At 41.5% G+C, this 12,989-nt stretch overlaps 1 protein-coding gene across 1 annotated transcript in view; it reads right to left on the bottom strand.

Moving 5' to 3' along the window:
• Window positions 1–4,830: 4,830 nt before the first annotated feature.
• Window positions 4,831–12,989, bottom strand: part of LOC124601929 (NPC intracellular cholesterol transporter 2 homolog a) — a 60,714-nt gene continuing 52,555 nt past the window's right edge. The window contains exons 3-4 of the mRNA XM_047136286.1: window positions 8,078–8,274; window positions 4,831–5,035 (exon numbers count right to left, since the gene is read on the bottom strand). Coding sequence (XP_046992242.1) covers window positions 4,949–5,035; window positions 8,078–8,274 — 284 coding nt within the window. The 3' untranslated portion in view covers window positions 4,831–4,948. The remainder of the gene's footprint in view (window positions 5,036–8,077; window positions 8,275–12,989) is intronic.

The following is a 12,989-nucleotide window of genomic DNA, read 5'->3' as shown; positions in this document are numbered from 1 at the left end:
AGATGGATGGAGTTTGAAGCCATTTACGTGAATCAACTGCGTTATCAATTTTAAAGTATTGTTGTAGTGTCTGGGGTCAGTACCAAGAACGTATTGGTAAGAGAGAACAAACACATGCCTTCGTAAGGCTACACGGTTCTGCACTTACAACAGGGTATATTGTTAGAGCGGTGTGGTTTGCTAACCTATTAGTCATGTGGAATGCAATGCTGTGAATATTCAAATGTTAGGTTGCAGTAAGGACTGGGAGATGAAGACGCTTGCACAGGATAGAGTAGCATGGAGAGCTGCATCAAACCAGTCTCAGGACTGAAGACAACAACAACAAATATATTTCCAATGCATGACATACATTCTTCTTGCAAGTTTCTCTATGATAAATTATAAAAGACTGTAAAAACGGAAAAAGCTGCTCCCTTGCATACCAAAGAAAATATCGATATTTTATGATACATGCACAATATAGGTTTCCAGTGGTGTATAACCGCCCATTGTTCACATCCAGTTATGGTTTAGAAATCATACTATACTGACATCAGTCCTATAAAATGATTGTTAGTAGCGTGGAATGCCTCTTACAAGGAAAGAGACAAACGCATAGCAGCGACGTTTGACATGTGAAATTAGATGTCATGCCACTAACTTCTTAAACAGGACATCTGTCAACCAGCTGTATACACGGGAATTGTACCTCGCACACACGTGTTGCTAGCTTAGAATCACTGTAGTTACGAAGCTGAAGACCTGCGTAGGTAGTTAGGGACGAAGTAATAGGTCAAACTGGAGAAGAATGGGTGGACATAATCTGACACGACGCTCTCTAGGAGACTATCCTTTCGCGATACGACTTTTGGAAGAGCCTCGGGGAATCTAACTGTAGATGGCCGAGAGAGTATTTGATTCCTACTCCTCACCCCCAATGAATGAGTGTCTAACGTCTTTTTTGACGTTTGCTATAACGGAACGGTGTGTCTGCATGTAGTATGAAATCAACCAGGGGCGACCGAATAAATTACCTACTAATTTCTTCGTGCTAAATCGTTTAGCAAGAAATAAAGAATTCGAAAAAATAAAGGAATACATGGTACAGCATCGCAGTTCTGCAGAGGAACATCCACGTACACTCAATAAATGCCTTTTGATAGCATGTGGTGCGTAGTTCAGTCACTTTTTTCTGCTCGTTACGCTATTTTACAATGCATAATAGCTGTAACTATAGTTTCATTTAATTTAAATCGATAGTCCAGAAGCAGAAGAAAACTGACAAATGTGGCCAGAACTGATCATTTCAATACACATGAGTTTACACATTTAACTAGAAAAAGGTATTCTCAAAAGTAAAAAAGAATGAATTTAAGCTTCGACTGACTGGGTCACATTTTGTAACTTACGTTGACAATACTAAGTAGGTTAAAATACTTGCTTCGTTTTCATTTTCCGACTAAGAAGTTTAATAACTTTTTTCTTTTTAATTTTGAGAAACTCATGTGGCACCATAGTAGTAACGAGGATACTTCACAAAACATTTAATAAAATATTCCTAGCCTTTGAGCTTGGGACTGAATTCTACATAGCACTGAAGTTTCGTAAAAACACTTAAGATCTGCACAAGATACATACACTGAGGTGACCAAAGTCATGAGCGAGGGATATGCATGCACACAGATGGTGGATGAATCACGTACACAAGGTAAAAAAGGACAGTGCATTGGTGAGGCTGTCATTTATACTCATTTGATTCATATGGAAAGATTTCCGACATGATTATGGCCACACAACGGGAATAAACAGGTTTTGAATGAAGAAATCATTAGGGAATTCAATATTCTGAGATCCAGTGTCAAGAGTGTACTGAGAATACCAAATGTTAGGCCTTATCTCTCACCACATTGGTTGAAGCCTAGACTGGAAAACCGTTGCCTGGTCGCATGAGTCCCAATTTGAGTTGGTAAGAGCCGATGGTAGGTTGCGAGTGTGGCACAGACCCCATGGACCAAAGTTGTCAGTAAGACATTGAGGAAGCTGGTGGTGGCTCCATAAAGGTGTGGACTGTGTATGCATGGAATGGACTGGGCCCTCTGGTCAAACTGAACCGACCATACACTGTAAATGGTTATCTTCGGCTACTTGGAGCCAATTGCAGGCAAACAATGATGCAATTATTATGGATGACTATGCGCCCTGTATCCAGCAACAACTGCTCGCGATTGGCTTGAATATCCTGGACAGTTCGAGTGAATGATTTGGCCACCCAGGTAGCCCAACATGTATCCTATTGAGCATTTGGGATAACCGAGAGGTCAGTTCATGCACAAAATCCTTCACTGGCAACTCCTTTGCAATTCTAGACGGTTATAGAGGCAACATGACTCAATATTTCTGCAAGGGACTCCCATTGACTTGTCGAGTCCTTGTCTCATCGACTTTCTCCACTATTCCTGACAAAAAGTTGTCCAATACAACATTAGGAGGTATCCCATGACTTTCATCTCAGTGTATGTTCTTTTACAGATGAATGAACAAAGCTAAAGAAAGGTGAATACTTCTATGCTGGATATAATGTGTGCAATAGCCTCAAGTGGCACACAAGCTTTTTTATCATTCGTGCATTGTACAAAAAAGCGCATTCTTAATTTTCATTCTTCACACATGTTGAGGCTTGTGAGGCCATTGTGTTCATTCTGGTTGCATCATGTCTGAGGGACAGCCAAATGACGACCAAACACCTGCCATAATGTGACACGCTAATAGTTCATTCGAAAGTAATAGCCACACGTGTTAAACAACATTCATCCCACTGGTATATGGGATAATCAATCCCTGTTTTTTGTAGAATGTGGCTGACCACTAACAATTCCACAAACACACCCACTCTTGCACTTCATCTGACAAACTACTAACAAGGGAACCTCCCCATTGTACACCCCTCACATTTAGTTACAAGTTGGCACAGTGGATACGCCTTGAACGGAACAGATCAATCGAGAAAACAGGAAGAAGTTGTGTGGAACTATGAAAAAAATAAGCAAAATATACAAACTGAGTAGTCCATGCGCAAGATAGGCAAGATCAAGGAGAATGTGAGCTAAGGAATGCCGTGGTCCCGTGGTTAGCGTGAGCGGCTGCGGAACGAGAGGTCCTTGGTTCAAGTCTTCCCTCGAGTGAAAAGTTTAATTTTTTATTTTCAGACAATTATTATCTGTCTGTCCATTATGTTTTCATCACTTTTTTGGGAGTGATTATCACATCCACAAGAAAACCTAAATCGGGCAAGGTAGAAGAATCTTTTTACCCATTCGCCAAGTGTACAAGTTAGGTGGGCCAACAACATATTCCTGTCATGTGACGCACATGCAGTCACCAGTGTCGTATAGAATATATATCAGACGTGTTTCCCTGTGGAGGAATCGGTTGACCTATGACCTTGCGATCAAATGTCTTCAGTTCCCATTGGGGAGGCACGTCCTTACGTCTACCAATCGCACGGTTTTGCGGTGCGGTCGCAAAACACAGAAACTAAACTTATTACAGTGAATAGAGACGTCAATGAACGGACAGATCATAATTTTTGCGAAGATAAAAAGTAAACTTTTCACTCGAGGGAGGGCTTGAACCAAGGACCTCTTGTTCCGCAGCCGCTCACGCTAACCACAGGACCCGACGCTAGTTAGCTCGCATTGTCCTTGATGTTGCCTATCTTGCTTATGGACTATTCAGTTTGTAAATTTTGCTTATGTTTTTGATAGTTCCACACAATTTCTTCCTGTTTTCTCGATTGATCTGTGTTCCGTTTTTCAAGGCCTATCCACTATGCCAACTTATAACTAAATCTGAGGAGGGTGCAATGGGGAGGTTCCCTTGTAAGCATATCTTTCTTCAGGTTGCCAAACGTGAAAGATTCACACAATGAAAGATCTAGCCTGTACAGAGAATGTTGCAGTGTGCCCAACAAAATCACTGAAGTGTAATCTTGTCATGACGACCTCCTCCTACAACTCCATGGGTCCTCTGCTCAGTAAGTTCGACCATGGAACCACAGTGTGCAGCACTATGAATATAAAGTTTTGAACATGGCTGCTTGGTTCAGCGACTGTTTATAAATTAAAATTTAAACAAATGAGCCCTCGGTCACAAATTTTTAGTCTTATTAACCAGATCTCAACACTTCTAAGAGTGCCTACATCAGAATTTAGACATTTAAAGCAGTCTATAACATAATTACAACTTTGTGGAAAGAAAAATTTTTATTTAGAAAGGTGTAAGTACTAACGATACAAGACAGACAATAATTACATGTCGCATATAAAATAAATAACAGGCCAGAAGTGCTTTAGTCACAAAATATTTAAAAGAAATGTGTGAAGGCGAGTCTCTGAGGGCTGCTCATACCTGTACAGTATGGATAGGATATGACCTATTCAGGATATTTTATTCTCTCCCGTCTTAATAATTATTTGCTTACCTTTTATTATCCCTGTTCAACTATGTCTCCCTCCTCAAGGGTTGAAAATAAAATTGTAAATTTATAAATAATTTTTGCTTTACAATAAAAAAAGAGATACATTACTGTCACTAGTTTCTGCTGTATCATAGTTCAGAGTATCTGTATCTGTTCTTTCCTGCCACTTTAAGAAACTCTTGACTTTTTTAACAATTATCAGTTGTTGCATAAATGTGTCCACAAAAGTTTCATGCTTCTTGTGTTTGGCTTCTCCCGCACTCAGAAATAATATTGTGCCAAGAATTAACAGTGTATAAAAATTATTAACAAATATTAGTGTTGCATAACCAGTAAAAGTTTCTTGGGTACAAACAATAAAAGGACGATTCTTTCAATTAAATAATTTTATTAAGAAAGGACACATATAGAGCTAACACTTTAACACAACCACGAGTAAACAATTTCAGTGTGGAGGAGTGAGTGCACACATCGTCTGGGAAATGCCACTCATGAAGTGATCCTGGCGGGAACCTCGAAGCACTTGATTGTCTTCTCATTCTGGTCCTGCAGCTCCCAGTGCACAAGCACACGGATCTGAAACCAAAAGTTTCCTCTTAGATCATCCCAAAACACCATTAGAATAAAACAAGTAATTCAATTGGTTTATACATACCTCAGGTAACAGACCCAACAATAAAAAGTTTTATTAAAGTGGTTTTTCTTGCAGTTTTTTAATTGCACTGAAATTAATGTGATAAAGCTATGCCCCCACCCATTTAAACCACAATACTGACATGTTTGGTTTTTAGAGATTTTAACGACATAGTTCATGTTATTTTAGTTAACAATCTGGAATTCCAGTAGCAGTGGTTGCACTGGTTACAAAATGACATTGTACAAAAAAGGTTCTAGATGAAGAGGTTAATACTAGTAAAGGGGACGTCTGCCTCAGCTATGAATGGCCACCTCCTAATCACACCTCCTGCATGATGCGAATCCCCTACTTTTATGGTATATTCGGATTCTACACCAAAAAAACACCTACAGTTTACTGAAACCAGTGTTGCTAATATAATTTTGGGCCCTGTAGTATCGATAATATGGGTAGACATTGCTGGCAAATAAGCTACTTGTATGATAACTTAGTTTTCTGTTCTCTACACAGTTGACTGTGGTGAGTCCTCAAACCATATGAGTGCTCAATTTCAGTGTGCATTTCCATCCATCTGTCATAACTGTCACACTGGCTGCTACATGGCTACCAGCGGAATACAAAGCACAACAGTGATAAGAAGGTAAAATGTTCATTGAGTGATAGTAACACGCACAACTGCCATGGATACTCACGAAAATCTAGTACCCCAAATGTTAGAGGTAAGGGACTCAACAATATCAAGCATACCAATTGGAACAAAGAACTATTACATCCAAATCATTGTTCCTGGCTCTCACTAAACAGTTTCTAACCACACACTGAACTAACTAACTTTATTGTACTACACAATCAAATTTGCAAGACCAATTTCGAACACAGATATGAACCTTTAGAACACAAAGGTTTACATCTACATCATAAATGAAATGCAGAATCAGATGTGTCTGTTCTTAAATGCAAAAACAGGCACGGTTGATATTTGTCAGTGCCATCTACCACAAATGGAAAATGATGGTTTGAGTATGCCATACATATTTCTTGGTGCAAATTTCGAATATGCAAGAAAAATTGGTGGGTGGGTTGGGGGGGGGGGGGCATTTTAAAATACAAAGGTGACCTCACCCATACAGGAGGGGTGGCTAGGAAGTAGCCAGTTGTAGAACAAACATGTCCCCTTAACTAATATTAACTTTTCACCTAGAACTTCTTTTCGTACAATGCATTGTTTTCAAGACAATTAGTTGTCTTAAGTTAAAACAGTAAGTGCTTTGGCTTTTTTTTTTGCACAAGAATTTCTACACAAAGCTGAGCCTAATGGAACAGTAACACACAATACGTGCAAGAACCAAGGGGGACAAACTAGATCAGAAAACCAAGAACTAAGTGCTTGGATTAATGATAGTATAAGACTGGGATGCAGTGTTTCACACTTACTGTTCAACAACCTATAAACTGAAGTAAGACTTAATGGGAATTAAACGTTTCAAGAGTGGACTTAAAACTCAGGATGGAAGGATATGAATGATGAGATTTACTGATAACATTGCCATCCTCAGTGAAACTGAAGAATTATAGGACTTGTTGAATTGAATGAGTAGTTTAATGAGTACGAAATACAGATTGAGAGTAACCCAGACAGAGTAGAGTAACGAAGAATACCATAAATAATATTAGCTATCAACTTTTCAAAATGAGGAACCACAAAGGAGGCAAATTTAAGGAATTCTGCTCAAAAATGGTTTAAATGGCTCTGAGCACTATGGGACTTAACATCTAAGGTCATCAGTCCCTCAGAACTTACAACTGCTTAAACCTAACTAACCTAAGGACATCACACACATCCATGCCCGAGGCAGGATTCGAACCTGCGACCGTAGCGGTCACGCGTTTCTGGACTCAAGCGCCTAGAACCGCTCGGCCACAGCGGCCGGCGGAATTCTGCTACCTTGAAAGCAAAATGCCACACAACGGATGAAGTAAGAACGACAGAGACAAGCTAAGGCAAATAAGGCATTCCTGGTCAGAAGAAGTCGGCTTTTATCAAACATAGGCCTTTATCCAAGGGAGAAATTTCTGAGAATGTACGTTCGAAGCACACCATTGTATGCTAGTTAATCACTGTCTGTAGGGAAACAGTAAAGGAAGAGAAGTAAAGGATTTTGGAACGTGGTGCAACAGAAAGACGTTGAAAAACAGGTAGGTTGATAAGATAAGGAATAATGTGCTTATTCGCTGAACTGATAAACGAACATATGGAAAACGTTGACAAAAAGAAGGGACTGGATGATAGGACATGTGTTAAGACATCTGGTAATCACTTCCATGGTACTAGAGAGAACTGTAGAGGGTAACAACAGTAGAGGAAGACAGTTTGGAACACATCCAAGAAAAAACTGAATACGCTGGATGCAAGTACTACTACGAAATTAAAGTGGCATAGGAGAGGAATTCCCAGCAGGCCCCATCAAATTGTTGTTCAGACTGATGGCTGAAGGTTGTGGAATCCCTAGTTTCAGATGAACAATGTTTCTTTAATCTCTGCCAAGCAGTTTTCTCAACTGTCAGAAAGGAAATTGAAAGAAGTCACGTTTGTCGGCAGTAACGTTAGAGAAATGTTCGACCTAAACTTTAAGTTAAAAATGACTGAGTAAAACAGAACTTTGAGTACCATTGGAGGTGGTTCTTGCTGAGTTCGTAGTCAGCAAAATTGGCTCGTTCTGATTCTGTTGGAGCCAGTATGCTGGCAAACATCAAGTAGTTTGTCTGTCCGATGCGCTTCAAAATTCAAATTTTGATATCGCTATTTTTACCTCGAAGATTTCGGTGAATTTAGGAAGTAAGTACTTGAGCGATTTTTCGTTCATTTGCTGCTCTTCGCTCACTTTTCTGAATATCTGACATTTCGGTGTTCGTGCGACAATTACAAGGCAGCAAGCAACTCGACTAGCCGCTAAGGGAGGGAGCTGAACGAGCTGTCTTACCTTGGGGTAGATGTCGAGCACCTTGAGCTTGTTCTTGTAGACGTACTCCTGGCCGGCCTTCAGCGGGCAGCCCGCCTTCTGGCCGCTGGCGTCGAACACCTGGTCGCACGCGCTGGTGCCGTCCACGCCGGCGAACGGGAAGGGCAGAGACAGCAGCTCGGCGTACACCCTGTTCTTCAGCTGCTTGATGTCCTCACCTGCGGGCGCACCACCAATACGTGTGGGCAACAACGCAACTAACAGACATGAGCCGGCCTTAGTGGCCGAGCGGTTCTAGGCACTACAGTCTGGAACCGCGCGACCGCTACGACCGCAGATTCGAATCCTGCCTCTGGCATGGATGTGTGTGATGTCCTTAGGTTAGCTATGTTTAAGTAGTTCTAAGTTCTAGGGGGCTGATGACCTCAGAAGTAGAGTCCCATAGTGCTCAGAGCCATTTTTTAACAGACATGAGCTTTCAGGCAGTCCATGTAAGTGATCTGCAATTGTCGCAGACGTTCGCTTGCCACATTTCGCTGTGGGAATAGTCTGAGATCCGCAGGTGTATTTCCTCCATGAAAAGTACTTATTTAAGAGTAAATATAGTTCAATTAATTTTGTTTTGAGCAATTGCTGTACTGTGTTCTTGTCACAGAAGTGAATGTTTAGCGTCCCTGTTGTACTTTCTCTTTAAAATAATTTATTTGAAATCCTTACAGTCGCTTTAAGCAGTCGGAAATTTTTGTTGACAAACAGCAAAAACCCTAATTGCGTTTTTTACTAGTGATAAATTTCGTTAAAGCAAGGCAGCTACTAGTTTCAGTAGTGTAGTGTTGCCATGAAAGTACAGTACTGGTTAATCGTTTCTAATTATTATTTCTTAACTCTTTTCGTATTATTTACTCGTTATAAAGACGCGATCTAGACGTAGTTTTTCCGAATTATAAACGTTGAAAAACCTAACCATACAATTTTCATCACGCAAATTCTCTAAAAACGGAGTTATTAATTCATTCTTGTCAGTACAAAAACAGCTCCACTACTAAAAAAATGTTCAAATGTGTGTGAAATCTTATGGGACTTAACTGCTAAGATCATCAGTCCCTCAGCTCCAACACTAAAAAAGCTGTTTTGTTTACATACGACAAATGTAACGTCCTCGACATATTTGACGTGTTATTTAAAGCTAAACTAATTCTATCGAAACTGACAATGAGCGAGAAATGTTGGAGCTGTTATAGGGAAATGAGGAGGGGGATCTGTTGCGAATCTTTCATAAAATATGTTCACGGGGAGAGGGGATGGGATGGGATGGGATGTAGTGCGGAAAACGTTGGCAAAACGGACGAGACTGCCTCCTTTAAATGCAGAGAATGCAGTAGGAACTTTTTGACAGGAAAGGGGACAGGAAACTCGGGCACAGTTGGAGGAAGAAAGCAAGGAAATAATCAGGGAAGAGGGAGACAGAAGTGTGGCCAGAATGAATATTCACTCTGCAGCGGAGTGTACGCAGATATGAAACTTCCTGGCAGATTAAAACTGTGCGAGACCCAGACTCGAACTCGGGACCTTTTCCTATGCTTTGAGGACGGGTCGTGAGTGTGCTTGGGTTGCTCAGTTGGTAAGAGTACTTGCCCGCGAAAGGCAAAGATCCCGAGTTCGAGTCTGTCAGGCACACGGTTTTAATTTGCCAGGAAGTGTCGGAGAAGTGTGGGTTGAAAGTGGCAGAACGCGATCAGATAGTTTAATTTCCAACACTAAAAACAGGTATCCACCACTGCCCGAGTTAAGTGGAGAAGAGCCTGAGGTAGGACTAGAAGGAAATGTGCAGCACATTTCAGCTGATATCATGAAGGCCAGTAATGTGCGAAGTGCCAGACAAGGAAGGTAATAGCCATAGGCGACGTTAGGCCCTCTGTTAGGTAGTAGCTATAGGCAAGGTTCATGCCCTGTTACAGGAAAGCTTACGGGCAGTGTACCCAGCCACCACCAGCTTCAAACCACATGCAGAACTAAGTCAAGTGATAGGGACATACAATCTTTATGCACCGACTCTTGAGACGACGACTGTATAATGATAGTGGGTTTGGTGGGAAACAGTTTGGACAGGAATAGGACATACGACGTAGGTTGTGACAATTGCAAGTCGGCTTCCATTACTCATGGCACCAATGTACACTTTGTTGAGCCATTACAGCATCATGACTGATCACACCTTAATGGAGGTGTTAGGCGGATTAGTTTGGGGTTTGAGACATTTATTTGCTCGAGAAAATCTATACTTGCAAACACACCGAACAAAATCTAGGACGCAGTAAATAGGTAATTTTTGTTTCATTCTTTTATCTTTTTCTTGGTAAATGCCAAACATCAGAAATTATTTTTCTCGTCAAATAATTGATTTTTTCGCTGTTGAAATAATTTTCGTTTAAGTACGTTTATCTATCTATGTTCTTATTTATGCATAGTGTAGGCATTTTCCCTGTAAAACGTAAATACCGTTCCGCTTTCAGATAGTTCGACTCTCTTGCAGCAGAACAATAGCAGGAAAAATACCAGAACCTCATGCAACCTTCTCAGTGTAATGGAAACAAAGGAAGAATGAACAGTAACGTTAAGAGTGTACGAAAACACAATCTGTTTCCAGAACAGGAATGAGTTCGGTCAAAATAGGCTTACTTCTGATCCTAGCATCGCCACCGCAGTCCTATTTATGTGCAGTGTACAGCATACTCACAATTTTATAACTCGACACACGGTCACACACACACACACACACACACACACACACACACACACACACACACACACACACACACACTTGATGTGACAGATTGCTGATTTACACACTGGGACGAAAAGCGCACGCACTTCGAATAATCAGTTTTCAACAGAAAATAGCTTGCTTAAAATGAACTCAACTAGCAAATCTAACAGCGCTGCACATTACGCTATTCAAGATTGTCTGTTGCTAGCAAACATACTTCAATATTTCCATACCTGTGGTGTATGTTTATCAAAATTTTATGCTTGTGCTATTTTCGGCATTTCCAAAGAAAAAAGTCCAACCTGTGACTGATTCCAGTCCGGCCCTTGACACTTTTGAATCAAAATGAAATGAATGTACGAGTATTCTGAGGCATAATTTGTGACCGTGGCGTGTCGGCAAAGGCGTGCCATTCATATCGGAGCGTTACGCCATAATCATTCATGTCGCAGACGCTGGAGTATCAATATGCGCTAGGAGCGCTGCTGTCGCGTCACGTGATGAGGCGACCCACGAGCTAAGTATGTGAATCAGGCCCACGAGTCACCAAAGGTTGCATATGCCCGCTGTGGAGGAAGAATAATATGAATGAATGATGACTATTAGGTGCGTCTAGCAGGGAACTACTCAGGTGGAGACCGCAACAAAACATGTCGAAAAGATGCGCACGTCCAGCTTATCACTATCTTCCCAACCCTGATGGTCTAGTTATTGGCATGACGGACATGGCACCACCACACAGATCGTTTAGACTATTGGCTGTAGTGCAGCGGGTGCAGAGCGATTGGTGACAAATGGACTCAAAACTGGTAAGTCATCCAGAAGGACTACATGAGAAGATCGTAGAATTGTTCGACTGACTCTTCCAGACGAATGGCTGGAAGATTGGATTCAATTAGGATGTTACAGCCACTACTGAGTAACTACAAACGGTTGGGAACACATTACTGGAAACAAAATTGAGATCTCCAATTGTGGTACGCCATTTACTGCTGACATCACACCACATACAACAAAGAAATATCGTATAGTACCAGTGTAAAGTGGGACGTGAGAGGCATTCTGTTGTGTTTAGCGATGAGTCTCATCTGTTTGTGGTGGTGGCCACAGCGATTCCAACACCACCATAGATTACGTGGTGAAAAGGCAAAGGAAGGTGCTATTCTGACACACGCATCACCACCACAACTGGAATCGTAGTACCGGCGGGTACTGATTTAGTAATTCATTAAGAGAGACTGAATGTTCTCCATTATGCAACAAGAATGGGAAATCCTGTGGGGCCCCACACTGCGGTTCACATCATAAAGCGCCGGCCTGAGTGGGCATGCGGTTCTAGGCGCTACAGTCTGACCGCTACGGTCGCAGGTTCGAATCCTGCCTCAGGCATGGATGTATGTGATGTCTTTAGGTTAGTTAGGTTTAAGTAGTTCTAAGTTCTAGCGGACTGATGACCACAGCAGTTAACTCCCATAGTGCTCAGAGCCATTTGAAACACACCATAAACGCCTTGAATGTATGGATTATTGACTGGCTTGCCTGCTCCCCTGATCTGTCGCCCATTGAGCTTGTCTAGGATGCAATGGGAAGACGTATTCTTTGATACCAGTGTCCCAAAAGGAATGTGTATGAAGTGACGATGTGTTTCAGGTACAGCTATAAATTCATCAAGATAACACAAGGGCTGTTTCCCATGGCATCACGTATACAAGAGTATTGGTGCTCAAGAGGGATCACACTTTATACTTGTGACGGACATCGGTTCCCAATATAAGGAAAGTTTACATTTAATGCTCGTTACGGGGTGAAGATCTTCACCACTACGTTTGGTGAAGTAATGAATGGTGCAATTTTCCATTTTGATCTGCGCAGTTCATCAGAAATGTAGGCAGTCTTCACAGAGCCTCCAGCTAATGGGTACAATGAGTCCACAAATTTCAGGAGTGTCTACCTAAGATCGAGGAGTAGGGCAGGAGTGAGGAAGATATGTCAGGTTTGAACTTTGTCATGAGATAGTGGACCAAGCCCAATGGTTGCTCCTCCTCCATCACTCTAAGTAGAGCCATTTCTCGGCGACACCTATGATCACAGCCCTCCAGCTCTGCCGTGGACAGACAGTTGACAGATGTGTTTCGTACGACGTCTGAGTTTACGACACAGCTATCA

Source organism: Schistocerca americana, chromosome 1, assembly GCF_021461395.2.
Source record: "Schistocerca americana isolate TAMUIC-IGC-003095 chromosome 1, iqSchAmer2.1, whole genome shotgun sequence".
In the NCBI taxonomy this organism is placed as follows: Eukaryota; Metazoa; Arthropoda; class Insecta; order Orthoptera; family Acrididae; genus Schistocerca; species Schistocerca americana.
This window is presented reverse-complemented; position numbering and strand designations above follow the sequence as displayed.